Source organism: Dermacentor silvarum, chromosome 6, assembly GCF_013339745.2.
Source record: "Dermacentor silvarum isolate Dsil-2018 chromosome 6, BIME_Dsil_1.4, whole genome shotgun sequence".
In the NCBI taxonomy this organism is placed as follows: Eukaryota; Metazoa; Arthropoda; class Arachnida; order Ixodida; family Ixodidae; genus Dermacentor; species Dermacentor silvarum.
Window position 1 is genome coordinate 107,424,790 of NC_051159.1, and position 26,761 is coordinate 107,451,550.

Sequence of the window (26,761 nt, forward strand, 5' to 3'; positions counted from 1 at the left end):
GTCAAGCCTTTCTTATCTTGCCAGTTAAAGGGTTAAAGCCTATGACGAGGTCGCACTCGCCTTGAGCATCTCTGCCTTTCTAATCCTCACTTCCGCATTATTTATTGATTCCCTCTGCAAACTTCACGCCCATGTTTGGCTGCGCGGGAACAGCAGAGAAATGAGCGCAAAAAATACAATGTGTTCGTGTGTATATGATACATGATACTACGTCCGGAGAGAAAATACAGAGAGAGAGAGAGAGAGAGAGAGGAAAGGCAGGAAGTTAAACCAGAAGCGATTTCCGGTTTGCTACCCTACACTGGGGTAGGGAATATAGGTGTTGGAAAGAGTGCAAAGAAAGAGAGAGAGCGAAAAAAACGAAAATAAGTTACTCTATCTCCCGCTAAAGGGAACCATGTGTGGATGCGAAGCAGCGGGGAGATGGTTAGCTTGAGCGGGAGATGGTTTCGCGGCAGCGGCCCGAGCGCTCATCGCGGCGCTGCACAGGAGAGAGAATGAGGCGCGCGCGCTCCGTCATTTTCATACCGCGGAACTACCGTGGCGCCCAGAGCGGAATATGCAGCTGTCGCACCACCTGTCGTGCGCGCCGCTCCGAATTCCTAGAGGAGAGAAAGGGGGGAGCGTAGGAGAGGAGAGAGAGGGAGGGGACGCGCATGCGCTGCGGGGTATGGCACGCGGGCGCCGCTCCGTAGAGGATTCTGGGAGGAGAGAAAGGGGGAGCGTAGTAGAGGAGAGAGAGGGGGGAGGGGACGCGCATGCGCTGTTGGGGTGGGGCACGTGGGCGGGGCTCTGTACAGGATTCATAGAGGAGAGAAAGGGGGAGCGTAGGAGAGGAAAGAGAGGGGGAGGGGACGCGCAACGCTGTGGGGGTGTGGGACGCCGCGGGAGGGACGGACAGATCCGCCGGCAAGAAATGCTGCGCATTTAAAAAAGAAAAAAAAACACAAGCATAGGTAACAGAAAAGGCGTTCCGATCACAGACGTTCATACTGGCCAGTCGATTTCAGGAAGAGCAGGAGCGCTTGCACGGCCATCTGAGGCGATGTTTAGTCGCCTCGATGTTGCAGAATTCTTTCTTCCGATAAAGGCTGGTCGTCCAACTGGTTCAGCACGACGGAAAGCGATTGTCTCTGCACACTGTGTTGTGGGCAGAGACAAAGAACATGAAGAATCGTTTCCGCGTCCCCACAATCGCCACGTGCTGCGCTGTCGGCCATCCCTATGCGGAACGCGTAGGCATTGGTAAACTCGACGCCCAACCATAGCCTACACAGAAGGGTTGCGTCTTTTCGGGGAAGTCTTGGTTGAAGTCGAAGGTTAACGGGAGCAATCTCCGGTTCCCTGCCGTGCTCGGCAGGGAACCGCCGTGCTCGGTTCGGCTGTGTATGCCGTGCTCGGCTGTGTATTAAAAATACACAGAGAAAAGCGAGAACCAACAAAGGCACATGCTTGACGGAAAGTGCAACACAGTCACTGAATGTGAGTGAATCGCGTATTCTGTAAAACGTGGAACAATTATCGTCAAGGAAAATTAGAACAGCCTAATCAGCTCAATTTCTAGACATGAAGAGCCCACTCGTACAAAAGAACAGCATTTCAGTGTTAATTCACTCATAACCAATATAATACTTATTAACTGAATAGTAGTCGGTTTATTGATCTAGCTACAAAAATTGCAACTATAATTTCACTCCAGTGTGTGTCAAAGACACTGATATGGCTTTTCAGTTGAATGAAAAATATGCTTCTCTTGTTTTTTCTCGTTATTTTTTTTACTCCTTCTATCACCTCTTATCTTTACTCCTTCCCCAGCACAGGGTAGCCAGCCAGTAATTACACTGACTAACCTCCCTGCCTTTCCCTCCCGTTTTTCTCCTGTACTTGAGTTGAATGAGAGTTACCGGACTCAGCGTATCAAATTTTATACGTTTGCCTTGTACGATCTTCTTGTATTTGTGTGTATTTTTGGTTAGAGATCAATATAGGCATTCAGAAAGCGACATCCAATGACAGATGCAACGGCAACTTGCACGTGCGCCACCTCACTTCGCAAAGCAGATATGGAGCTGTTGTGCTGTACTTGTGAAGGTGTGCTTGAATGAAAATAGATATCAAAATTACAAACTTGCCTTATTCGCTCCCTCACGTCGATGTTATTACGTGAAGATACCATTTTTTTATTTTTTTGGAATTGTGTTAATATATTGCAAATTTCTTTTTTTTTTCTACACGAGCTTCTATTTTACGTGATGTAAACGCAGCGCAAAGCAACGAAGTGCTGAAATAATATAGGCGTGGGGTTCCACCAACTTCGAGCTAGTCAACCAAAATTATATCTAGATTTGACTTTCAAACATTGAGCTGCCACTATCCACCATTGTTGTTTGCTGCATACAGTGTTTGTACGTTTTACTTTTTACAGTAAAGTTTTTTTTTGTATTTCCTTATTATGCATACGGCTGCATAAACGGCTTGGCAAACACAGCCTGGTACCATCGTCCGTGCCACTAAGCGCCCACTTCGCCGTGTCCTCCGAGACACCGTTCTAATGTATGGTATACTGCAAGCCAAGCATTTTGACAGAAATACCCGTCTTGTGGGGCTAATAATTTTAGGTATTAACGTGAATAGCATTATCGGTATTGTTAGACCACTTTTCTTCCCGGCTATCTATCTTACCATTTTCTTAGTCCGATACCGAAGATAGCGCTAGTTCTGGCGCTCTTTCTGTCCCTTCTTCTTTCCTCTTAGTTTTGTTGCGCTAGAACCACATTTCATGCAGTTTAAATATTTGGTCTGAACTCGAAAGTCGTGCAGTCTAGAAATGCGGGGGCTAACCTCGTTCACGGCTCTTTTTAATGATAAAAAGATCTTCATAGGTATCTGTTAATTCATTTTCGTCTCAAAACAGTGCTGTTTGCGTACTTGGATAGTCATCTTAGATGAGCTCTGCCCGAATGTTGTTGTTTTTTTCGTTATTCCGAAACGTGCGCGTAATTCATTTTCAACAACGTGGATTATACGACAACTTACCGTAGCCATACTTGATTCAAACGAAAAGAAATATTGTGCGGATATTAAATTAGACATCCAGAAACAACATTTTCTTTTGCTTACCTCTTTAGACACGTGCTACGCGCTGGATGAACTCCGGGTGCACAGCTCGACGTCGATCGCAGTTCAACGAATCTGCATTCGAAGCCGCGGTGGACAAAATGTTCCACCTTTCCCGAGACGGCGCTCACCCGAACAAGTGAAAACGACAGCTTCGAACACAGCCTTCTTGTGCGAGAAACAATGCAGAGTTTTTACTCTACAACCTTTATTTTACAACCTATTATTCTAGAGTAAGGCTCCAGCAACGCTGGCGTTCCTTTTACAGAGAGTCTGTCAGCTGCAGCCGTTGCGACACTCGAACGCTGATCTCGAGCTTTTTTGCTAAGCGAGTCGCAAGAAAACGCCCCCGCTTTCGTCGGTCTTCTAAGGAAAACACGATCGCCCTATAGCGTAGGCCACTCCTTTCCGAGTTCTCTCGGCCGTTTTCTTCTTTTCTTCTGTCCTTTTGTTATTCCTTTCCTAGTTCTCTTTTGCTACATCTCGCTTCCCGTGTAAAACGCCCTTCGTTCGAGTCCGCGCCGCTTAATTAGCGGGCCCTTATTTTCCTTTGGCTCTCAACGCCGGCTCGGCAATTTCTCCCGTTAACACTTTACGGGCCTCTTTACTCGCGCCAAAGCCGCGTCGCGCTGCTCTTAATTAAAAATTGACTACAACAGATGCCGGCGGATTGTCCCCTGTCGGTGAAGTGCGGAAATTAGTTCCCCGGTACTCCTTATGGGTGCTTAAGACGACAGATCTGCCCCGAGGCTAGTCCTTGGCTGCGCCGTCTTCTTACTCCATTCTGGCCTTAAGCTGAGATCAAGGTGCCACGTAAGTCTCTGCGGGCAAACAACACGTGCCCTCGTTGGGAACGCGTGTACCTATATGTACACGGGTTGTGCTACGTGCGGGAAGTTATTAGGCTGTTTGATCCCAAGTCAAACAGCGGAGCCCGCTATTCGTAGGACAGTCCGAGAGTCGGGTGGTAGGAGGAGACGAGAATATAACGTGAGCTTAGAAGGAAAAAGAATTTCATAGCAACGCATAAACTTAGCTGACTTGGAAATATTTTATATGCACGCTGTAATACCATATTGCAAGAACGACGGAACAAAAAATCATAGGCGTAGTGTTAAGATACAGGGAGACGGCAGTGTGGACAAGAGACTGAACACGGGTACCGGACTCTGACGTATAGTAACCTCCCTGTCTTTCCCTTATCATTTAAGGTTGAGATTACAAAAATCGTAGTCTGGCAGAGCACGTGTAATGTGTTGAACACACAACCGGAGGCTTCCTGAAGCATCCAAGTGGTTTCGAGGAGAAGGCAAACGCAGCTCCTGGGCGGCGCTGGATTATATCAACTGGTGATTTCAGTAAATTTGCAGGCACAGTCTGGAGTAGGCCGGCACAAGACGGGGGGCAATTCGAGATCGCTGTGCGAGCCCTTTTGAGAGCAAACACTGTGTCGCATTTCCTCTTATTTGCGTCTGTGTCAATCTAGCTGCCTTTTTCAAAGCAGACTTCCATAAATTGGAATCCGCAAACTCCATGCGATGACAGTGATGAGATGGACCAACGCTCGCCTCCTTCGGAAGACACAATGAACCTAAAATGCGACTCAATCCAGTAATTATCAGTGATGACGATGCATCAACTGAATTCTGATCAGGGAGGTATCTCTGAGGTCACTTCCTCCTGTGTTAACTGCGTTCGCTTCTGATGCGCCAGATGTCGTTTACACGCAGGACCCATTACCCCGTACAATGGCTCTCGCATATCCGTGTTCTTGCGCCCAGTGACATCGCTGATCCAACGCAGTAATACATTTATGGTGGACGTCTAGGTATGAACATGAGGATGTGGTTCTGTATCTATTCTTTATTATAATGTGGTATTATAATGTGGCTCATTTAGAAACATGTCCCCTGACTTTCGATGCATAAATTTATTAGTGTTTCGGAGCGGCCTCAAAGTACCTTAACCCCCTGCGTGAGCACTGAAGCTCAACATCAATACGTATTGTCAACGGCACCTACGGGCCCAATGGAGCTGCGATCGTTGTTACGAGTGGGAAATTTGCGTAGACTGGAGGCACTTGATCGTGTAAAGTATAAAGGTAGATATGAAGCTCAATGCGCTAAAGTAACAGGTAATGTTCGATAGGCTGGCAAAGGAACGAAAGGTCGGGACCGGCATGCCGAGCTGTTGAAGCCTTGCAGGATTACTTTTTGTCTGGGCCAAGTACCCACAGGGAGTCTGGATCGTGTGAAGAAAATTTCCTGACGAATAAAAATCTGGTGCAGCGCGCATAGCGGGCGCTCTCACATCTTGAACGGCATCTCACTGATATCCTTGAAAGATAAGTTATGCGATCAGTGTATTCGACCAATGCTGACCTGTGAGGCTGAAACATGGAGAGAGAAGGAAAAGCAGTGGAGGTTTATCACGGTCGTCCGCGGTTGGCTACCCTACACGTAGGGAAAGGGAAACAAAGAATACGAAGGAAAAAAGGAGTTAGTGTGCGCACACCCTCAGAGCTCGCTCACGTAAAGTCATACCCGCTCGTCTAGCACCGTTGCCTACCAGAAGCGCATTGGCGCTTTGATGGCCTTTTGCATACTAGAGTTCTGCGATCAAGGTCCAAGGATCTTTAGTCCCGAAGATGGTCTGTCGTCTAAGCAACTGAGACTATAACTAGTATGTAGAGCATATCGTGGAGAGTCGAAAATTGGACAGTGGCACAGAAAGTATGTCTATAGTTTGCATTACATCTACAAGAGTAACATGCGGCGCTGTTGGCGATGTCGATGAGTAATGAATAAGCATTCGTGAATTCGGTGCCGAACCACAGATTGTACACTAAAAATGCTTCACGACGGGAGAGTCCGGGTGGCAGGGGAAGTCGCAAGTCAGGGTCCAGTGAATACAATTTTAACGCGAAAGCGTTAAGGGCTCTGCGTCAGAGAAAATCAGGTGTCGGTGTCGGCGTCGGCGGCGTTGTCCGTTAAGGCGCATTCACACTAGGCCGACACGACACTGATTTTGGACTGCGACTGTTGGCGACAGCAGTTTACAGGAAGGGAAAACGCTGTGGCCAATGGTTTAAAGAAAGGAAAACGCTATCGCCAACAGTCGGCAGACCAAAATCAGTGTCCTGTCGGCCTAGTGTGAATGAGCCTTTAGAGAAAAACGATCCCGAAACATGCATCACGAACCACGCAGGCCTACCGCGTCACGCATAGGCGTTACTGAACTAATTTAATTTCTAATTTAAGTAAAATGCGTCAGAAAATTCGTAAAGTACGATTTACACACAACCTACGGACATGATAGCGTCGGATTGTAATTTTATTAAAATGAAAGGCCCTGTCTTAAAGAAACATGGTTGAACGCGAAGCTTTCTCCCATGCAAACTGAATCGAAGTCCAAAGCCAACGACCACGCAACGAACCCAAGAAATGCTGAGCGACCCGATGCGATGCATATGTGATTTCATTGCTTGTTTAGGATTGTATTTTTTGAACTTTGAAGTTGAATGAAGACACATTTCGCTTGGCTGCATAGCCTTTATTTTAGATAATGTAGCCGCTAATTACACGCACACACACTTTCACGGACGACTTTACACTTGCGAAGTATTGCCTTGTGACCACTGTGGTAGATAGTCAGAGGCTCTGCCGTTGCCGATACACAGGATCGGCCTTACGGGCACGATCGTGCTCGCGCTTACGTTCGCGTACGGCAGCCTCTTCTGCCGTGCGCTGCACCTGCGGCCTACCCATGGTGACGGCCGGGAATGCATTGCGTGACGCGCGTAATGCAATGCAGATATATACAGTTCGTCTGGGTAGCGTGGCGTTGCAGTCCCCATTGTTCTTATCGGTACAACTGCGAATGTAAACTGTACTGTTCTACGATACGTATGTCGTGCACCGTTGTTCTATTGAGTGCGCAGATGCGCAACCGTTGTTCTATTGCGTGCGCAGATGCGCAGCCGTTGTTCTATTGCGTACGCAGATAGCTCCAGTGTGTAAGTTGGCTTGTTTCTGTACTGCGTGTTTTCTGTACTCACGGCTGAATCAGTGAGACATAGAGAGCTTCGCTTTAATACGAGAAAACATAATTCTGTTACGCGGAAACTCAAGCACAAACCCCTTTTCCAACTGCCGTTTGAGGACTGTCCTAGTGGGAGCGGCGCGCCCCGCTCGGTTCCTTGCAACACCATCCAGATGGGGCTCACCTCCGTGCATCCGCGGCAGCGGCGCCGCCTGCCTTGCAGAGGACAAAAAAAAAGCACCAGAAAACCCACCTTCGTGCATAGCATTCGCCACCAGCGCTTGCACGTAAACATTATGGTTACATAAGCTGCAGTTGCCAGTAAGCGTGAGAAGCAGTCACGGATCTTTGAATGCTGTCGCGTTCCACTCTTTAAGGCGAAGCTTAAGCATCCTCCAATTTTTTAAAAAAATGGATACTAAGAAACTTAAGAAAAAAACTAAGACCGCCGAATGATTGATAGAACTAAATATAACAGCTGCAACGATTAGAGAGAGGAAGATGGCAGTGTGGATTAGAGGCAAAGCGAGTGTAAGTGGTATTCTAGCGAGTGAGCGAGTGTCGTTTTAGCGAGTGTCAGCGAGTGTAGCTAACAATGTCGAGTCATTATGCTGCCACAGAAATGCGACCCGAAGAGCTGGAAATCAGATCGGCGATATCGAGCTGGCCAACAGAACAACATACCGTAAACGTTGATCAACCGTTGCGGGTCAGCTGTTCTATATATCAGTATTGACCAAGCCTTGTTGAAGTTGCTTCTTCTTCAGGTTCTTTTCGCACTATTCAGCATGCTTTTCCTACCAGGCTTCTGTCTTTCTTTTCTTTCTTTTCTTTTACTTTATTTTCTATTGTCATAATGCACGTGCTGTCACCTATTGTCACTACTCTTTGGACCGTCAGCCCTCGAATTACAGTCATTAGTGAAGGCAGTCTTCTCGCGAATCAGTTGAATAACATGTAACGGAATACGTTACCGCATGCACGACTGTCTGCCGACGCAGCAGTTGAAGGCGGCGATGCGAAAATACGATAAGCGTCCCGAGCTTGCGACAGTTTTGGCTGCAAAGATTCGCTGCCCATGATGGATGGGCGCGCGGCGGAAAAGTGTCACCCGTTCGACTTCGGAGGCAAACGTTATTTTTTTTTTTTCTCCGCGCCGGCCACGCGCCGGTGTTCTTGCGGACCCGGTCACGTCACAGAGAGGCCGAAAATCGTCGAGTCGCTCTCCTCCGGCGTGGCCATTGTTATAAGTGGGCTGTCGAAGCGAAGGCGGCAGGCGAAACGGCCGGCGGCGCACGCTTCGGGCTTATGCGAGAGTGCCGCGAGATTCGTGCCGATGGGGCGACGCGAGACGCGTGAAAGATGGCGCCTCTTTCTTCGGAGAAGGATGCCCGAGCGAGCGGGCGAAATAAGTATGATTGAAGGCCCTTTCCCGAGGAAAGACAAAAGACGTCGTCAGCATGGTCCGAAGAGAGCAACGCCCTGTGAAGAGATACTGGAGCCACTATAGGGCTAAGGCTGTCGGCGTGGGCGTTTATGGCGCAGACTGTAGGCGCGTCGAAAATTTTGTTAAAGAGTGGGAGACAGAGAGGCATTCCTTTATGGACACAGTAGGGGTTTTCCGTCTTATGCCTCGCATGTAGCATCGCAGGAAATGTGGATGATGCATGAAATGTAGAGTACATACTCGAGCACATGCACAAAAGCTTCGCCTTTAAGAGTGGAACGCGATAGCATTCAAAGATCCCTGAATGATTGTGTTTTCTCGTACATTCAAATTACAATCCGACGCTGTCATGTCTGTATGTTGTGGTTAAGTCGTACTTTACGATTTTTCGGACGAGATTTACTTCAATTTTGTTAGCTAAGGCCTTGCGCCACGCGGTGGGCCTGTGCGGTCGGGGTGATCCGGGATTATTTTCTCCGACACCGACGCCGCATTTTCTGTGACACAGGGCCCTTAACGCTATCGCGTTAAAACATACGCGATCACGTACTGTGAAAGCTAGCTAAGGTGTATCGGAAAGGTCAGAACCCTGGATAAAGACTAGAATTTTAAAGGATTCGTATAATTCGCACGAGAAAAATCGGTCAATGAGTCGGCAGAAGTGAGAATGCCGATGCAACGAATTGTTGTCGTGACCGGCTTTCGCTTTTGGCAGGCGTACACAATACCACAAACGTATTTACGATTCCACTTGATTAAAGCCTTAGCTCACGCTATGTCTTACAACATTATTTTTAACTGGGAAGCCAACCAGACGTTCGTCTGGTAAACCTTCCTGCCTTTCCTCCACACCACTCTAAAATATCTATACGGAAGATATTTCTTGTTTGGCAAGATCTTGGGGCTACGGTCTCGCACATACCAGCTGCAGAAGGCCACAAAATTGATGCTGCGATTCCTGAAGGCAATCGAATGTAACTGAATACAAATGTAACTTCAGCCTGTGACACAGCGCTGATAATTTTCATTCCGCCGGCGGCTCCTTTTCTAACTGTTTTCCTCCACTTTCCGTGTTCCCTACTACAGGGTAGCCAACCGAGATAAGTTCTAGTTAGCATCCCTGCGTTTCACTTATATTTATCTCTCTCTATCTCTCTCTCTCTCACTCGCTCACCCGATATGGTGCACAGGCTATTGTTATCACATTGTAAGGCAGAACTGAGTACTGTCATTACCGAGAACGTAACCAAGTGTGGGTGTTCTCTCTTTTTCTTTTCTTTCTTTTTTTCGTGTGTGTGTGTTTAGATAAGCGCACTACCAATACTTCGCTTTTTTTCTCTCACGAACACTAATTCGGCTGAGGACGTTGAGAAACGCCGCACTAAGCACCTGCCGTATTTTTCTCGGTGACCAGTGGTGACTGGGCGATTCCAAGCAGGCCGAAAAGAAGGGCACAACGATTTTTTTTTTTCGGGACGAATGCCGATTCTCTGCCAATGCAGACGAAGGGCTTCGGTTCGTTTTCTCCTTCACCGGCGTTGGTCAATAAATCTTCCCTGCTAGAAGGGTCCGGCGGCTGACCGGCATTGCACACTCAGCGTTCACCTTGCTCTTTTCTCTATGCCTCACAATCGGCAGTCGCCTCCCACCCTTTCCCCTACACCCCTTCACTCCCGCTCGTCTACCCGGTTCACTGCTACGATTCCTGCAGCGAACGAGCGAGCGCGTTTCTCTTCAGCTGCACCGATAACAAAAGGTTCACTCGATAACTGCCACCGCGTTCGCTATCGGGAATTTATGCCCTTCGAGATAAGCACTGAGCCATTCACAAGCGACAAACGTCGGCCCCGCACCATTTTTTTTCTTTCGTTTTTCTTTCTCTGCTCTCTTTTTGGCGTGTCCGTATAACTCACGGTGTTTGAATACATAGGCACCGTGAGCGTTAAACGTGGCACACCAAGAGTAACGAATCAGACGCGGTTAGTAGCGCCCAGGTTGAATAGTTTCGGCCGCTACGCTGGCGACGTTGGTACGAAGCATTATCTTGGTGAATTTCTGCTTTTCTGTTTTTCTTCCGTTTCATTGTACTTTGTATGTCCCTCTTTATGTTTCATTCAAGCCTTAGCCTTGATGTTTACCCGTTTTCTTTTTGCTGAAGTAATGTGGACAGCAAATATCCCCATTAACGCTTGAAAATACAATGAGCAAGCGGTCCAATACATTCCACTTTGTTCCCGAAATAACTTATGCGATAGCTCTTGCGCCCACTCTTTTCAGCAGCAGTGTTGACAACGTTCTAGCTAGTTCATTTATCATATACCGTTTTTTACTGAAGACGAAACACGCATTTCCCGCCCTTTCAGTGAAAATTCTCTTACAGTTGATCGAAGTCGGCTAGTCCCGTTTCAAAACAAATCTGTTCTTGGTTTTCTGTTTGACGTAAGTCGTAGCGAGCTCACCTTTACTGACATACCTGCCACAAATACGCCGCCAGGCGTCCCACTTGCTCTTCCGTAAAAACGTTTTGTAGCACGCTTGTTGAGCATTTCACACAGATCTCTTCGTACACTACGGATTACCTCCTGTCATACATTGACGACCCTTTCACGACCGACTCTCGAGTTCAGTTTGCTGAGGAGTAAGGCTGTCCTTGCAGTAGGAAAGTTTGAAGGGATGCGACTCCAACGTGGGCTTTCCTACGCAACGGGAAGTCAGCACTAATTACACCACACATTTGACTCCGAGGGTGCACAATGCTTTGGCGTGCTATTTATTGTTTTGTGCTTTCATTTTGTATGCGTGTGGATGTGACTATGAAAAACATCTAATGAAGTACGGTAAAAAGGTTCGGGTGTCTGGCTATGTCGAAATATGGTAAGCGGCGGTGTTTTCCTCGTATTTAGTGTGACGTCTACTATAAAGGCATTCTCCCATTGCCCTGTGACATCTCAGTAGGTTTCTCTATCATTTCGTTCAGTCATCCTGCTAAGTTCTGTTTGCCTTACGACATCTTAGGGTCTTGATTACTTCGATGCCTTTTTGACAGCTTTATTCTTAGACGGGTTGTTTGTGACGATCATTTAGGAGGCTTGCGAATATGTGGCAGGTGTGGCCGACCTGGGGCAGCGCTAGCTCGAGATTCTAGCTGAGAGATATTTGTCATGCAGCGGAGTTTATTACTACGGTGATTGTTAATACGTGGAACATTGGCAGAGAAAAAAAATCACACAGAAAAATAATAATCCAAAGACGCAGGACTGTTCCTATGTTTTCGGCAACGCACATAGTGTAGTGTGTTGAACATTGTTGATGCCAGAGCGGCAAACGAACAGCTGTCGCGTTAAGTGAATGCCGTCTACTCGGCCTTCAGTCAGGCTTAAGAACAAGACAAATGTGTATGAGTTATCCGAAGTCTGGATTATTTCGAAGTTACCCGTGAGCATAGGCCCGGCAAACTAAACGGAACTCATCCGGCAAAATAAACACACTCGCTGAGTGACATAATTGGTGCAACAAGCTCGCACACAAAATGTAAAGAAACACATGCACACGCGAGGACACGGGAGGCTGCATGCACTAAGTGAGAACTCAGCAAGAACCAACTATAGGCCAAGAGCAAGTTCTACTGAATCACTGAGACTCACTCACAAAAATGCCGTTTCGCTTAGAACTAACTCGGACTCATCATCTTCATCGACATCAGCCTATATTTATGTCCACTGCAGGGCTGACTGACCAAAATTTTACTCATACGGACTCAGTCCGACTCATTTGTTGGTCTGAGTCCGAGTATGGGTGAGCTTGAGTGAGTCGAATCACGAATGAGTTTGCCGGCCTGTGTACGTGAGGCGAACTAAACTGACGCCTAATGTACAGACTGATGCATAGAAAGCGCGTTCTTGCTGTTCTTCTTGAAGAACGCCTGTTAAGATTTATGAGTAAGCAAACACGACTCCGGTGTGTCCGATCCAACCCTTGCGACGCGTTTATATCATTTGACAGTGTAATCTGCGGCAATGAGAGTGTGGCAAACATTAGAACAAGTTTTCCACTGCAATGTCTTATATTAACTTTCCATAGTACTATAAATATTTTTGACGTGCATTTCACGCATAAACGGTGATATATATTGCGATTGTGACCTCTTGGAAGACCGCAGTGCGCGTTAATGACGAATTCATATACTTTAAATAAATTATACTGTTCAAGCATGTGTTTCAAGCACGATGAGTTAACGAAACAATTTTGATTTGTTCGAATTAACAAAATTAACGAGTCGTGCAGCATGATTCGCCTCCATCAGTGTGTTGTCAGTAAATGATATTTCTATTTATTTCAGGAGTTTATCTTGCGCGCGCATTTGCGTCATAACTTTTTGCTGGTGATGTTATTTGCACACGAAGTCTATCTCGAAATGGCTATGGTGTTAAAGTAATTTTTATTGTGTACGAAGCTTAAAAGTCGCATGACCGCCACTTTAATACATTGTGCAGTTTTGTAGTTTCCAGGCGCTCTGGTCGCAATCTAGGCACAACAGCCGTTTCATGCAACTGCCAGTAGTAACCTATTAGTCCAATCTACTTTCCCTTTAATGCGCATTAATTTGTTCAAAAGGAGAATTCATGTGAGAGTAAATGATTAATGTTTTTTCAATCACCCGTGAAGGGTGTTGGAAAGCGAGTATCAGTATGCAAAGTTTGGGGTATATAGGAACTCCTGAAAAAAAAAGGAACTCCTGGAAAAAAAATGCACATAACGCACTGTCTTTAGTTCAAACATTCATTCGCGTTGCTATTGAACGACCATGCTGTCGGTGCAATATAACATCTAACAATTATCACGTGCTGCGGCATAAGCGCCAGCAGTTGAATTCTTAACTTATTGGATGGGCCGATGACGCCTCATGTGATCACTGTGGTAGCGACGAGACTCTTCAACATCTTCTCTGTGACTGTTCTCGTTACAATTTACAGAGACGATCGCTCGCAATCGCGATAGCGCGCTTGGATCAAAGACATTTAACAGAGGAAATCATTTTAGAATGTCGCCATCACAAGACATCGCAGCGGAGGGCGACTTAAGCTCTGTTGCAGTTTTTAAAGACTGCCGAACTGGACAAATGGCTATAGCCTGAACTGATGTTTACAGTGCTAAGTGCTACTGTGCTGTGTAGTGATTGTATGCGGTGACAGTGACTGACTATGATTGTGCATCTGTGCACCCTTTCTTTCTCTATCTCTACTTTCCAGTCACTTTACCTCCCTTTCCCCTCTCTCCCCAGCGTAGGGTAGCAAACCGGACCTTCCCCTCTGGTTAACCTCCCTGCCTTTCCCCTTTTCTTCTGTCTCTCTTTCTCTCTCTCAACTCGTTGGATGAAAGCGTTGCTGGTCGAATATTTCGCAGCACTTGGCAACGACGAGACTCAACTCGTATGGACGAAATTTCAAAGTGTGAATCTTCAAGGTGGCATCGTTGATCCTAGCCTCGCTGCTGTAAACAGAGCGAGTGGCACAATGCCGCCGAATAATCAAAGAGGTTTCACGTCGATGCCGCTTGGTGGCGCAGTGCTCGTATGCTTTACCCTCACCCAGTAACTGTTCACCTTTGCTAGCACTTTTCGAGAATGAAAGAAAAAGAAAAGGGGAAGAGCTTGACGGCGCGTTAAAGGGGCTCATTTTGTTAACTTAAGCGATAACTAATATCATGGTTGAAGCGCGACGTCTTGTGCAACTCATAGAATTTTCTACGAAAGTTACTAGAGGGCGCTGGTGTCTGTAGGCCCTGCATGCAAGCATGGTGGTACAGCCAGCATGGAAATGATTGTTAGGACATGGATTCACCTTAAGGTCGTACTTACAGCTTCAAACCGATTTGTCACTTTGCAAATTGTTCATGTGCAACGAAATATTGCGTTATGAAAGCAAGACTTCGCAACAATTCTGCATGTACACATAGTCTTATTGCCCACCTGTGTTTGTAAATGTATGAGTGCTTCAAAATTTAGGTACATAAAGGCGTACGGAGATCAGACAAATCCATCTGCTAACCATAATTCCTATGCTAGCTGAACGATCGCAGTGCGGTGGGTCCCTCTAGTGGTTTTAGTAGGAAACTCTAAGCAGCGTTGGCGCAGACTGTTGCTATGCCAAGTTGGTTCGCTGGACGGCCGTGTGGTTCCTACACCATCGTCTCTCCTGTCTTCGGCGCAGGGCCGAAACGCTGCCTACGCCACCGACCCGTGGCCACGGGGGCGTTCCGGTCGCGGCCGCGATGCTGCTGAGGAAACAGCAAAGTTCCCGCTACCAAGATAAAGAGTTACGTATCTCCCTCTATTTCTCTTCTTTATTTCTCTCTTTCTCTTATCTTGCTTGCCTTGCTGCTCTGACGCTCGTGTAGTGTGACGTGCCTGCTTATCCCGTAGAGAAATAAAAAGCACGGATTAGAGTAGAATCCCTCTAACTGTTTACCACTATTCATATCTCCAGCACTATTTTATAGTCCTGGATGCTAAACCTTCATCACCGACTTGATATGGTGGTGTGTTCTTGTGTAGGTAGCTTTAGGCGCCGACGGGGACGTACAGGCCACGTCATCTACGACTGGAGTGCGCCATTGCGCTCCAAGGTGCATTCGTGTCTTACATTGCAGCTTGCTTGCAAGCATAGGCTATATACTGTTGGTCGCCAGGCAGTCGCTACTCGACGTGTTGCCCGCTGCGCAGTACTTGAAGCAACTCCACTTTACCGATGCCTGCACCGCATATGTTACCCCGAACCTGAGCATTGCCTATAGGCGGTGGGGCGAAGGAACACGCTATACGACGGGTGCTACTCTACATCACAGCGGTCGGCTTTGCTTAACAATGAAAGGCGCGATAAGCAGCCTGCCGCCTTACAGCAGCAGCGTACTCATAAGGGAGCTACGTCCGATGTAGAGCGCTAGCGCATTCCGAAGCTCAGCTGTCCGGCGCCCTAGTTATGGTCCGAAGAAACAGACGCAGAGGTACACAAATAAACTTAATTCCAGCGATAAGCTGGGAAGTCCAGGCCAGTTCGTTGTCCGCGTCACACGCAGAACGCAACCACACGACGGCTTATATTGATTCAACGTCAGCTTGTTCGCTGAATGGGTTATGGGCGGTCGCCTAGCGTGTTAGGTGACGTTGGACGCGCAGCATGCTTGCTCTCTCAAACGGATTGCCAGTGGCTCTACGCAAGGACTTTGTTGGTATATGTCACTTATCTGCGCAAAATCTTGCCTCCACGACGACCTCTCACCTGGTGTGTAGCGTGAGTTGAACGCGAAAAAATAAGTGGCTTAGCAACAAAATGGAAGATATTGCCAAGCAAATGCACGTCCGGTGCTAATTATGTGCTGGCGTCGTTCACTTAAACTGTAACGTCCCATAATTTCGATACACCACAATGCGAGCTTTCAAGCAACCTATGGACATACAATGAAAGTCATAGTGGTATGAATAAACAAACAAACAAACGCTGTATGTGGAAAGCCGTTAGCACATAAGCTTAGATTTTCACCGGAATAAAACACACTACGGTGCCGCCACGACGCTACAGTAATGAAATCGCGAATGTTGTCGTTTTGTGATAAAAATGACATCCGAAACATAACACGCTAGATGACATGGCAGCGCGGTACTCCTGTAGCATGTCGGAAGAGTAAAGCCCAGCAGCAAGACATAGCACGTTGACGTTTTATGGTTTTCGCGTATCCGCTGTTCACAACCTCATGAATTTTTACTAAGCCGTTGTCTCTACACCGTTCATAGTACCAACAACAGCTCTCCCCATGCCTCGTTAATCACCATAACTTAACCAGACTGATTACCAACACCTGGATAGCGTAACCACCAGAAAGAGAAATGGCATTACGTTCACGGGGAAGAAAAAAAGTGGACCTTGCATGGGGAAGCATAAAACAAAAACTTAAATTGCTGACTGTGCTTCAGCCGTGATCGTTTGGTCGAATAGTTAGCGAGGGATGTTACCAGGTTAGCAAGGTACGTATATCCTGAGCAAACCCTACCGCGCGGCTTCGTTTTATCTTCTAATCTGTTGTCTGGCGCGTTCCCAGTGCCGCTCACGAGCGTCCATTGCCGTTGATAATATGATGGCTCTCCCCGTTTAAATATATGTTGGTAGTCGCAGACTGACAATCTTGCGGCACATTTTGCTTGCGGCCTTTCTTCTAAAAAGAAACTAATTCTGTCTCGAGCCGACAGCGCTGACGACTTCCACGTTCAAATTTAATTATTATTTATTTTGTTAGCGTCATCATCTTTGTCTTGTAAAACCCCGCACGTTTGACGCGTCGTTCTGACTTTGCACTAGCTATAGTATACGCTATATTCGTCTTAAATTGCAAACTTTTTGTCTACGTTCAAAATTCTCACAGCGTCTTTTCTTTTCTTCTTTCTTTCGTTGTTATTAGCCTATTTGTTGGCGTCATCCGTTTTGCCTTAGATGGCGTCGGTTGGCTTTCTTTTAATGCGTAAGCATTCTTAGGCGACTCACTGAGGAAATCTGTTTGTTGGTGTGTCGTCCGTCCGTCCGTAACGGGTAACACGACGCGCTCATTAAAAAAAAGAACCAATACATCGAAGAAAAACGTGGGCGGGAATGAGTTACGGACCTATAACCTCACGCTCAGAAGCCGAGTGTCTTACCCACTGGGCTAAACAATCATGCTAGCAGAAGGCGAATATATCTGAACCATGTGAATGTGTTGTACCGCGTTGTCTGTGTTGTCGTGGAACACAGACATGTAAGAATTCAATGAGTTGATAAGGATAAGGGTTGATAAGGGTCGATAAGTGTAGGATCGAGTCCGATAAGATTGATAACGACCGTTAAGGGTTCATAATAGTTTATACTGATCGGATCAAGAGCCAGACAGACTACAAGGCCAACGAAGCACACATTTAATGAACCGTCTACTGCTTCGTCAATCGCGGTAAACAACATACGTCGTGTCGTATGCGTGGAGGTGAGCAAGTGGCACAGTGCTTACGCATACTTAGACAACTCCAGTGGAGTTTCTGCATATTTTTTTTCTTAATTCATTTTGCTCACAAACATGTATGCTTCTCTCAAGTGCGAACATTCGTGCCAAATACAACACACGATGACAGTTAGCTGACAGTTAGCTGAGTAACTTGTTAATTACTTTAGGCGCAGCCAATACGATAGGTTAAGCAGGTATCTTCGCGACAGCATTTCGAGTACAAGCGAATGCAGGCGCCGTAAGTACGGGCGCATTCGGTGCCCTGAACGAGGAACTGAGCGGTAGAGGGCGCGAAAGTTCAGTAGAAACGAATGCGTATTGCCGTTACGGCATTATCGCGACATTATCGCGAATGTGTCAAAACCGCACTTCCGTTACAAGATTGTTCCTGGTGCAAAGAGAAGACCGAAAAAAACTTACCACTGCGGTGGAAAGTGTAGTCTATTCACGGCGGTATATAGCTGTAGCCGTATTGGATTGGTCGTTCGTCCTCTCATTAACTGTCATCTGTACGAGGAAAAATATCTCTAGCCGGAGGTGCCCGAAGCCTCTTAGAGTACAGACGTGGGAAGCGTTCGTGCAAGCAATGCTTCGCACAAGAAGTATCATCATCTTCTTCTCTGTTTACGCGTTTCGCAATCGGAGCACTACGGGACACGCACCGCATCAGCGCCGTTACGGGCGTGGTACGACACTTAGCACACAACTGTGATGTGTGATTCAATGCAGCTCGTCTGAAGTAGCCGGATCAGTTCTGCGATAGGGCTTACTGATTATATTCGATCACTTCAAGTACTCGAACGCCCCCCTTAGCCAAAGAACATGGTGTTCCGTGCGCTCCGCTAACACGGCATGCAAGCCACAGCTTTCACTAACCGAACCCGTGACCTCCAGTTCAGCTGCATTAGGCTGATCACTCAGCCGTTGCGTCGAATAGACACCTTTACAAAAAAGCGTTAGCAGCGGCGCTCCTCCCAGTGTTATGTTGCTAAAATTCCGTATGTATACGAGAAGGCTGTCAATGCAGCGTAACTGGCTCGCCCAGACGGCTAGGCTGTGGCGCTCCAATCTATCAAACGCGCCAATGCCTGGAAAACGTTCCACTGAACGTGAGTGCAGGTACGCGCAACACTCCGGAAGGAAACACAGCAACTGACCCTATTAGAAGCAAGAAGAGAGGCTGTGAGATATTGAGATATGGAAAAATAAAATGTAGTAGTAGTACGCACTACGCCCCTGCTCTCGATGCTCTTGGTTATTTTGACCTAACTAAATGCGTCCGCGAATCCATCACATACGCGCCGAACTCAGGTTCCGGCACTCGGATGCTTGGTTATTAAACGTTATCGATGGGTCCAGTGGCTGCCAGCTTCATTATTTACGCGCGAACGTTCCCCTGGTTGACCTCTCTGCCTTTCCTTCCCCCTTTCTATTTCATAAGGAGGTCGTGAACTGCCTGCATATTCAGCTCCACTTAGTTCCTCCACTTAGATCCAGTGAGTGCGTGTGGCGATATTCGTCAGCGCGCGCATTAACTACCGTAAATACCGGAATATAAATCGGGCCGGAATATAGGTCGACCCCCCAATCGTTAATTCTAAGAAAATGAAAAAGAAAGCCGGCATAAACTGGTAAAAAATGAGCGGTATATACGACGGGGGTCAACTTCCTGCCGCATTTTTTTTTAATGTTCGACATACATATTCCGGTTTTTACTATAGGTAATCCGCACTGCTAGCCGTTCTTGAAGTGCGCCGGCCGGAATCGCTGTTTGCAGTTGAGCTGCGTACCATCTCGCGTGAGCGCAATGTCCACTCTCTGCCTCGTTTTCTCTCCATCTCCCCTTACCACACGTGTAGGGTAGCAAAACCAGGCGCTAGTCAGGGTAACAAACCCAGTTAATAAACCTCCCTCCCTTTCCTCTTCTTACTTTTTCTCGCTCCATGTGTTCTTCAATCTCTCTGCAATCCAGTGTATGGTAACGTTAGAAACCGATTGAACAATTGCCTACATTTGCGTGACAACGAGAAATTTGCTTAGACAAACTAATGCATAAGTAACAACGGGTGCCCATCTCTTTCGCAGTTCCCGCCGTGGTAGCTTACCGATTACGGCGTTGCGTTTCCAAGCTCGATGTCGCTGGTTTGATCCCGGCTTCGGAAGCCGCATTTAGGTGGGAGCGAAATGCAAAACCGTTCGTGTACTTAGATTAAGATGCACATTAAACAAACCACGGAGGTCAAAATTAATCCGTAGTGCCCCAATACAGCGTTCCTCATAATCAGATCATGGTTTTGGCTCGTAAAAACCCAGATTTTGTTTTCCTTTGGTCGTGTTGTGCGGCAGTGTGTTAAATTGCAAAAAAAGAGCGAAAGCTCTAGTACTCCATGTCTCGCAAGGTCATTCGCGTCGCAATGGCCTTGAGCCGCCGGAGCCCAAGTGTGGCAGGTGTGACGTCACGCCACGTGATCCGCTGCGGAGAGGCGTCGCAGCTGCGCTCGCTCGGAGCCTCGCCGCTGCGGTACCACCTGATTAGCCGAAAGTTTAACGGCTGCTTCGCCGGCGCTTGGTCGCTCAGTACCGCCATGGATGGCGCGCCGGCTGGGCCGTCTGTGCGTGCGCTTCAGCGCTAAGCGACAAGCTGAATCTAATCATCCAGTAGATATAGCTAGGCGGCAGGCTGCGAAATCTCAAGCAAAGGCAAAGTTGGCTGCTGAAACACCGGAGCAAAGGGAAGGCCAGGGTTCGCACGTTTTCGAGAAGCTTACCAAGCGCGGAAGCGGAAATTAATGAAACACGGTGTGCATAGCCCTTGCAAAACCAAGCCAAACAGACCTTTCGCTCGTGATAACTAAGTTTATAAGAGTTAAACTTCAGTAAACTTTTTAATAAAATTTATATTCTTGTCCGTATGTTCATATAAACTTATGTACATGTTTTTAGCAGCAAAGGACAAAAGTGAGAGAAAAAACCGCTCTAGTGAATCGAGGAAAAACAATGTACGAAGGTAGGAGTTGCTTCTTATAAAAAAAAAAGATATATGGGGTTTTACGTGCAAAAACCACGATCCGATTATGAGGCACGCCGTAATAGGGGACTCCGGAATAATTTGGACCACTCGGCGTTGTTTAACGCGCACCTAAATCTAAGTACACGGGTGTTTTTGCATTTCGCCCCCATCGGAATGCGGCCTCCGTGGCCGGGATTGCTACTTATACCTTTCGGCGCATACGTGGGTTGTACGCGCTTGTACTCATTCTTGCGGATAACCTTCGAAAACGCGGCTGAATTCGTAACGCACTATCACTAGGTTATCTCACGTACGCTCGCATTTGCCAGTTCGAAACTCTCCGTCTGTGCCCTTACGTTTCGTCGTCATTTATCTCACCCCCCGCTGTTCAATGCGGCTCCCCATCCATCCATCGACGACGCCCGCATCTGCGCCACAGCGCGCCTTTGCTCCTCCTGGTGGCATTAAGCCTCTTCATCAAAGTGGCCCCCGTCGTAAGCTTCCCCCCGGCTCGATCGGAGAGAACCGGCGCGTCGCTGTCGCATTAGCAGGCAGAGCGAGACCCGGCTTCGAGCTCAATCTCGTTGCGACTTAGCGAGGCACCCGCCGCAACGCCTCGCGGCGTTTGGCACCTGTAATTAGAGCGGATCGCGAGGAATTCTCTCGCGGACAGCTCTTTCTCCCTCGACGATCCAGCGGAGATTGTTCCGCGTCGCCGACTATCAGCCGGCCCGAAAGCGAGCTTCACTGCAGCACCGCGATGTTCGGCAGCGAAAGTTGAAAGCTGCGCGCGCCGGCATAAGCTGGCTGCTGCGTCGCGAGTGTCCCGGATTACGGGTCAATTTTACAGTGAAGCCGGTTTTACCTGAACGCCTACAGCAAGCAGCCCGGTCAACTATTCGTCACGTGTAAGCATTGAATAGTAACGGTCAAGTTTAACGTAGACAAGTCACAGGTTTATTCGTTAAAATAGCAATATTGTCACGGCGTTGTGACGCCGAAGAACCAGACAGTGGCAGAACTGTGCGTTGAGAATCGAATTCTTTATTCGGCGAAGAAGAGCATGCGAGCATTGTGCTGTCGTTGAGGTGTTTGCATTCCTCGCTGAAGTTTATCAGCATCGCCTATTCGAGAATGTACAACATTCGCGGCACTCGCACCATCTGATTACGCAAGATTATTTCGCAACAAAATGCACGATAACAATAAAGAATTTTCGAATACAGAATAAGCGCCGGGTCATAAATCGATAAGAGTGACATTCCGGTGCGAAACGGTCACCGCAAAAAAAAAAAAATCTGAACAATCTGCGCGTGATACCTCAGTTCAACAGCTACCAATTCCAAACCACTGCCAGTTCTAACTCTACCGTGCCTTTTACAAAAGCGCCCAAATTTATCTGGAAAATCTGCCCAGAAAGCTGGCTCTCGGTCGGGCTGACGTGTCTGCGAGAGGTGTCTGCCTCTGTTAACCTGCCGCGGTAGCTTAGCGGTTATGGCGTTGCACTGCTAAACTCATGATCGCGGGTTTGATCCCTGCCGCGGCGGCCTTGTTTCGATAGGGGCGAAATGCAATAACGATCGTGTACTTTGATTTATGGGCACGTTAAACAATCCCATATGGTCAAAATTATACCGGAGTCCCCTTACTGCGGCGTGCCTCGTAATCAGATTGTGGTTTTGGCACGTAAAACGCCAGAATTTTTTTTTTCAGCCACATCCTTATGAAGTAACGCTGATTAACAGTTAGAGATAGCTTTGCACAAAACGCGGTGTGCAGAAAAATTGCGTTCACTTGGCTGTGATCGAAACGCGATAAATTCTCCCCTGCACTTTTGTTGAGTTGAAAAGTTAAATATATCTTGAGTGGTCAAAGCATGAAGGCGGTATATATCTATTGCGATCAAAGAATTGATGCCTCGAATGTAGCTCGTACAGTAAAGGGCAGGCGTCTACGAAAAAAGCTAAACGCCGTGGGCCGAATTCACAAAGCCTTTCGACCGTAAGTGCCATTTCCCGTTGGCCAGCCGCCTCCGCTAATATGTCCAACATCAAGATCGGCCAAAATTTGCTCTTACGAACAATTCTAGTGCTAAGATGTTCTTGTGAATACGCACCTTTGTTTCTCTGGAGCATGCATTCGGCATATAGTGCCCGTATAATGTAACAGTTTCTATCGCTCGAATTTGTTTCATTATTATCACCCATCCACTACGGCCAGGCGATCCTGTTGATGACGTCGGCGGAGCGCCACTCAGAAGACTGATGAAACGCGGAAACAAATAGAATCAGAATAGATTCTATCATGGCTAATTTTATTAGCACAGATTACTTTGTTACGCTATTCACTCACGCAGAAAACGACGACTAGCGACAATGAAAAAGAAAGAAATGACGGTGATTTTTTTTCCTCTCTCAGAAAAGTAAACGACGTTAACTTTTTCGTTCTGGGCAGCGCTAAAGTGTGATGCTATAGCACCTGTAAGGCGCTAGCATTGTGCGTATAATTTTGCACTGTATTCCAAAGTGGCCCTCCAATATTGAGGTGTTATTAGAACTATTTACGCCATGTTAGCTTTACAATTCACGTAATGCAGAGCCCATCGCACTACCGGTATATTTATACCCACATACTGAGCTAAGCATGTGGCATGAGCTCTATTAGTCTATTAGTCTATGTATTGCCTGAATTGTTAAGTTACACCCAAAACTGCACTTCAATTACTGGCGAAGTTAAATGGCTTTAGACAAACTTAGGCAGGATAACAGAACATAATCGATGCTGCAAGATGCGTGGAATTAAGTCAACCTCGCACCAAAGTTTTCGAAATGCGAGAACAATAAGATGGCTCAAACATATTGCGACCGAAGCAGCTGATAGCTTTGCTTCATAGGTTGTACACTCATGTTCATGATGCCCCTCTCATTTTCGGCGAGTGTACTTAGATCCAAAATAACTTGGGTGTTTTCATAGTCTCTTAAGTCAGGAAAGATTTGAGAGCGAGTGTTCAAGCTTCTCTTCAATTCTTAAATATGAAAAACTTGAACAAAGAAGTGAGCTATCTCAAGCGAGTCATAATTCATATATATATATACGTATGTATAATTAGCGCTCGCTTTCGGAAAATATTGGTTGTTCAGGCTATAAAACGTTTTTACGCCTAAAGGTGTGCGGTTTGCTGCTACGTGATCGTTTCCCAAACGATGTATTTCACAATGATGTCGATAAATTAATTAATCTTTATTATAAGTAAAAGAGTAGCGATGCATGTTTTTAATACCTATGCAAGATATGCACGAGCTCACAACGTTGCAAACTGCAGGCACGACCTCGTGTATTATTACAGTACAAAAAAATGCATTAGAGCGAACAAACAATAAATACTTATATCGAGATGTTAACTCTTGGAAAAAGAGCACCACGCACTTTCAGTGGCTAGCGTGAAAACCGTCATGAAACACTGAAATTTCACGACGTTAACGGAACGCAGAAGTTAATCAATCAGTAAAAACATTTAAGCTTTCGCTGAAATACGTGAATAGGCATTATTTCTTTCGTTTCCGGCGTAAGTGAATTCCATAATGAACTTGACGAAAAAAATAAAGCTAATTTCCCCCACAATTGCGCGTTCTAATAGAAGACTTTTGAATATGTCATCTCTGTGGCCGCAATCCAGTGGTACAATATAACTTATTTATCGCTCAAGTATCTGCATGTTCGCCCTATTGAACAGAGCACACGCGCTGACATGCCGGCCGGAATTCTAGGAAAGAGGGGGGAAAGGGTGGAACAAGCTGGATACCGATACTTAAGACTTCACTGTAAAACAAGTATTGTCCGCCAGGCACGCCCGTTCTGTCTTCCTGCCGGGCCCGTCGACCCTGAACCGTGGCGTATCAGCGAACACGGCGCTATTGTTAATGCCGCCGCGCGCGAGACAAAGCAGCGGCAAGGAAGGAAACGCGATAACGCGGAAGCTCTCCATTCCTGGCACTCTGTAATTGCATGCAGACCAGGCCAGCGCTGGGCACACACAGGCCATGCACGAGGTCACAGGGTGAGGCAACGTATCACTCCACCGCCATTGGGGCCCCGCTTTATTGAAGCGGAGGCTGCGAGCTCGTGGCATTCAGAAGACATATTCAAGTATATAACATAGATGTGGCCACGATTCACGGTGTTAGGAACCAGACTTGACCGGGTCGTACACTGGAGTAGACGAAATGAATATTCGACGGGAGGGGTCGTTTTGCACTGACAAATCACGAGGCGAACAAGCCTTCGTGCTCTATTGTTCACGCTAATAGCGTGACCCGCTCGAGGACATACGGGAACCTAAAGGCGCTCGTACACCCGGCTTTCCTCCACGGCTTCTAGCTTCACGCGCTTTCCCCCAGAAACTGGATACCCTGCGCGCATTTTATACGACGCCTCCCCCCCCCCTCCCCCCATCGCGCCGTCGTCCGTCTTCTCCGCTTCCCCAGTTCTTCTTAGAGTGGTCCTGACACGGCGTGCGTCATACTGCACTCAACTCGCGAGAATACTCGGGTTGCGTCGGGAGAGGAGCGCGAAGTCGAGAGGAAAACGCTGGAGGAGGCGCGCGCAGTCTCTTCCTTCGTTCCTCATCTCATTGTTCGAGACAGCGTTTCCTCACCTGCCCTCTGTCACGCATGCAGAATGAGCACGCGGCGCCCCCTAACGACGACGACGACGCTGCGCCCTCCTTACCGCATCACGATAATGAGTTCTTCCAAGACATTAGGCCCGGCGACAAAAAGGCGGTTTCATTGGCCGCCAGCGCGGCCGCCGACGTCGCGGTCGCCGCCTGCCCGCTCGGCTGCCTGCCTTCCGCCGCGTGAATGATGGAGTGCATCTGGACGCTCGATATGGCGGCGGCGTCGTCGTCCGACGACGACGTCTTCCAACGCTCGCGCACCGCCGTGCACTGTCGGCGATTGACGCGCCACCGGAAGTCGAGACGGGCCGAATGGTGATGACTTCCGACGCTTCCTCGCTCTTCTTGCGCCACAACGCGCTCGCGTGTGCTCGGGCAGCAAACGGTGGACGCGCCGGCCCTAGCTGGACTTCACTCCAATTGCCCCTTCCCTGTACTCTTCTCCTAACTTTCCTTTTTTTTTTTTGGGGGGGGGGGGGGGATGAGAGAGGTTCGGGAGCTTCGGGCACTCGCCCTTTTACCGTGCGTGCAGCCTCGTCATCCCGTCATCTTTTTCATGTTGCTAGGAGCTTCTCGACGAGATTGCAAAATCCCCCCCCCCCCCTCCCCCGCTGGAACTCGCGGCAAACCGCGCTCGACGCTGTCAGTTCGATGCTGTAGTGTATCTGCGTGACGAATTGGAAGAATCGGAGGAGAGTGGAGGCGCGGTGAATGGGAGTGGCAAGTATACAGCGCGCGTACACAGACCGACCGCTGGCAATAGAGACGGCGCGGAGGAACGAAGGGGGACTGCGGTGGAAAGAGGGGGGTGGGGTGCCCAACCGCATGCAGTGTGCGGCCGCTTCGGGTCTCTGGGCCGGAAGTGAAACTGCTCTTGAGAGGGATGAGGGATGAGAACATGTAGCGAAAGGTCGCCGTGCGTGCCGAGTCAGCGCTGCGTTTGATCAGCCGTGGCTGGAATATTATGCCGGCGGCGGAATTGAAATATCGTTTCCTATGGGAGGAATAAGGAGAGACAGAGAGGAATGGCAGTTTGGTGCCTCTTTCATCACGTCCGAGCCTCTGTAAAAGAAATGTGTGCGTCGCTAAGGCAGCGCTGATCCGCATTGATCCCGTTTCATTGGCCGCTGTTTTCTTTTTTTTTTTTCTATCCAGTGCATTCTCTTGCAGTGGCATTGTTGAGCGAAGTGGCTAGCGTACATTGACAGTTCTGCGCTTGTCTATGTGTTCCTCTCAAATGTAATTTTCGTCGAATGTGTATAGTTATTTATTACGAATTATTTAGACGCTTCGAATAATTACCTAACAAGGTTGCTGCCTAAAACGACGGTTCGTTTAGTTTATATTGCTTTATTGCGAAAAATAACAATCTGCATAGCTTATTCATAAGTTCTTATATACGTCGTCTTCATAAGTCGTTCCTTTTGCATCGAGAGATGAGAAGCAT

General features: G+C 47.6%; 1 protein-coding gene across 1 annotated transcript in view; it reads left to right on the forward strand.

The window, feature by feature from the left end:
- LOC119456813 (glutamate-gated chloride channel) overlaps positions 1-26,761 on the forward strand; it is a 357,609-nt gene that overhangs the window by 269,239 nt on the left and 61,609 nt on the right. The window contains exon 7 of the mRNA XM_037718631.2: positions 14,815-14,919. Coding sequence (XP_037574559.1) covers positions 14,815-14,919 — 105 coding nt within the window. The remainder of the gene's footprint in view (positions 1-14,814; positions 14,920-26,761) is intronic.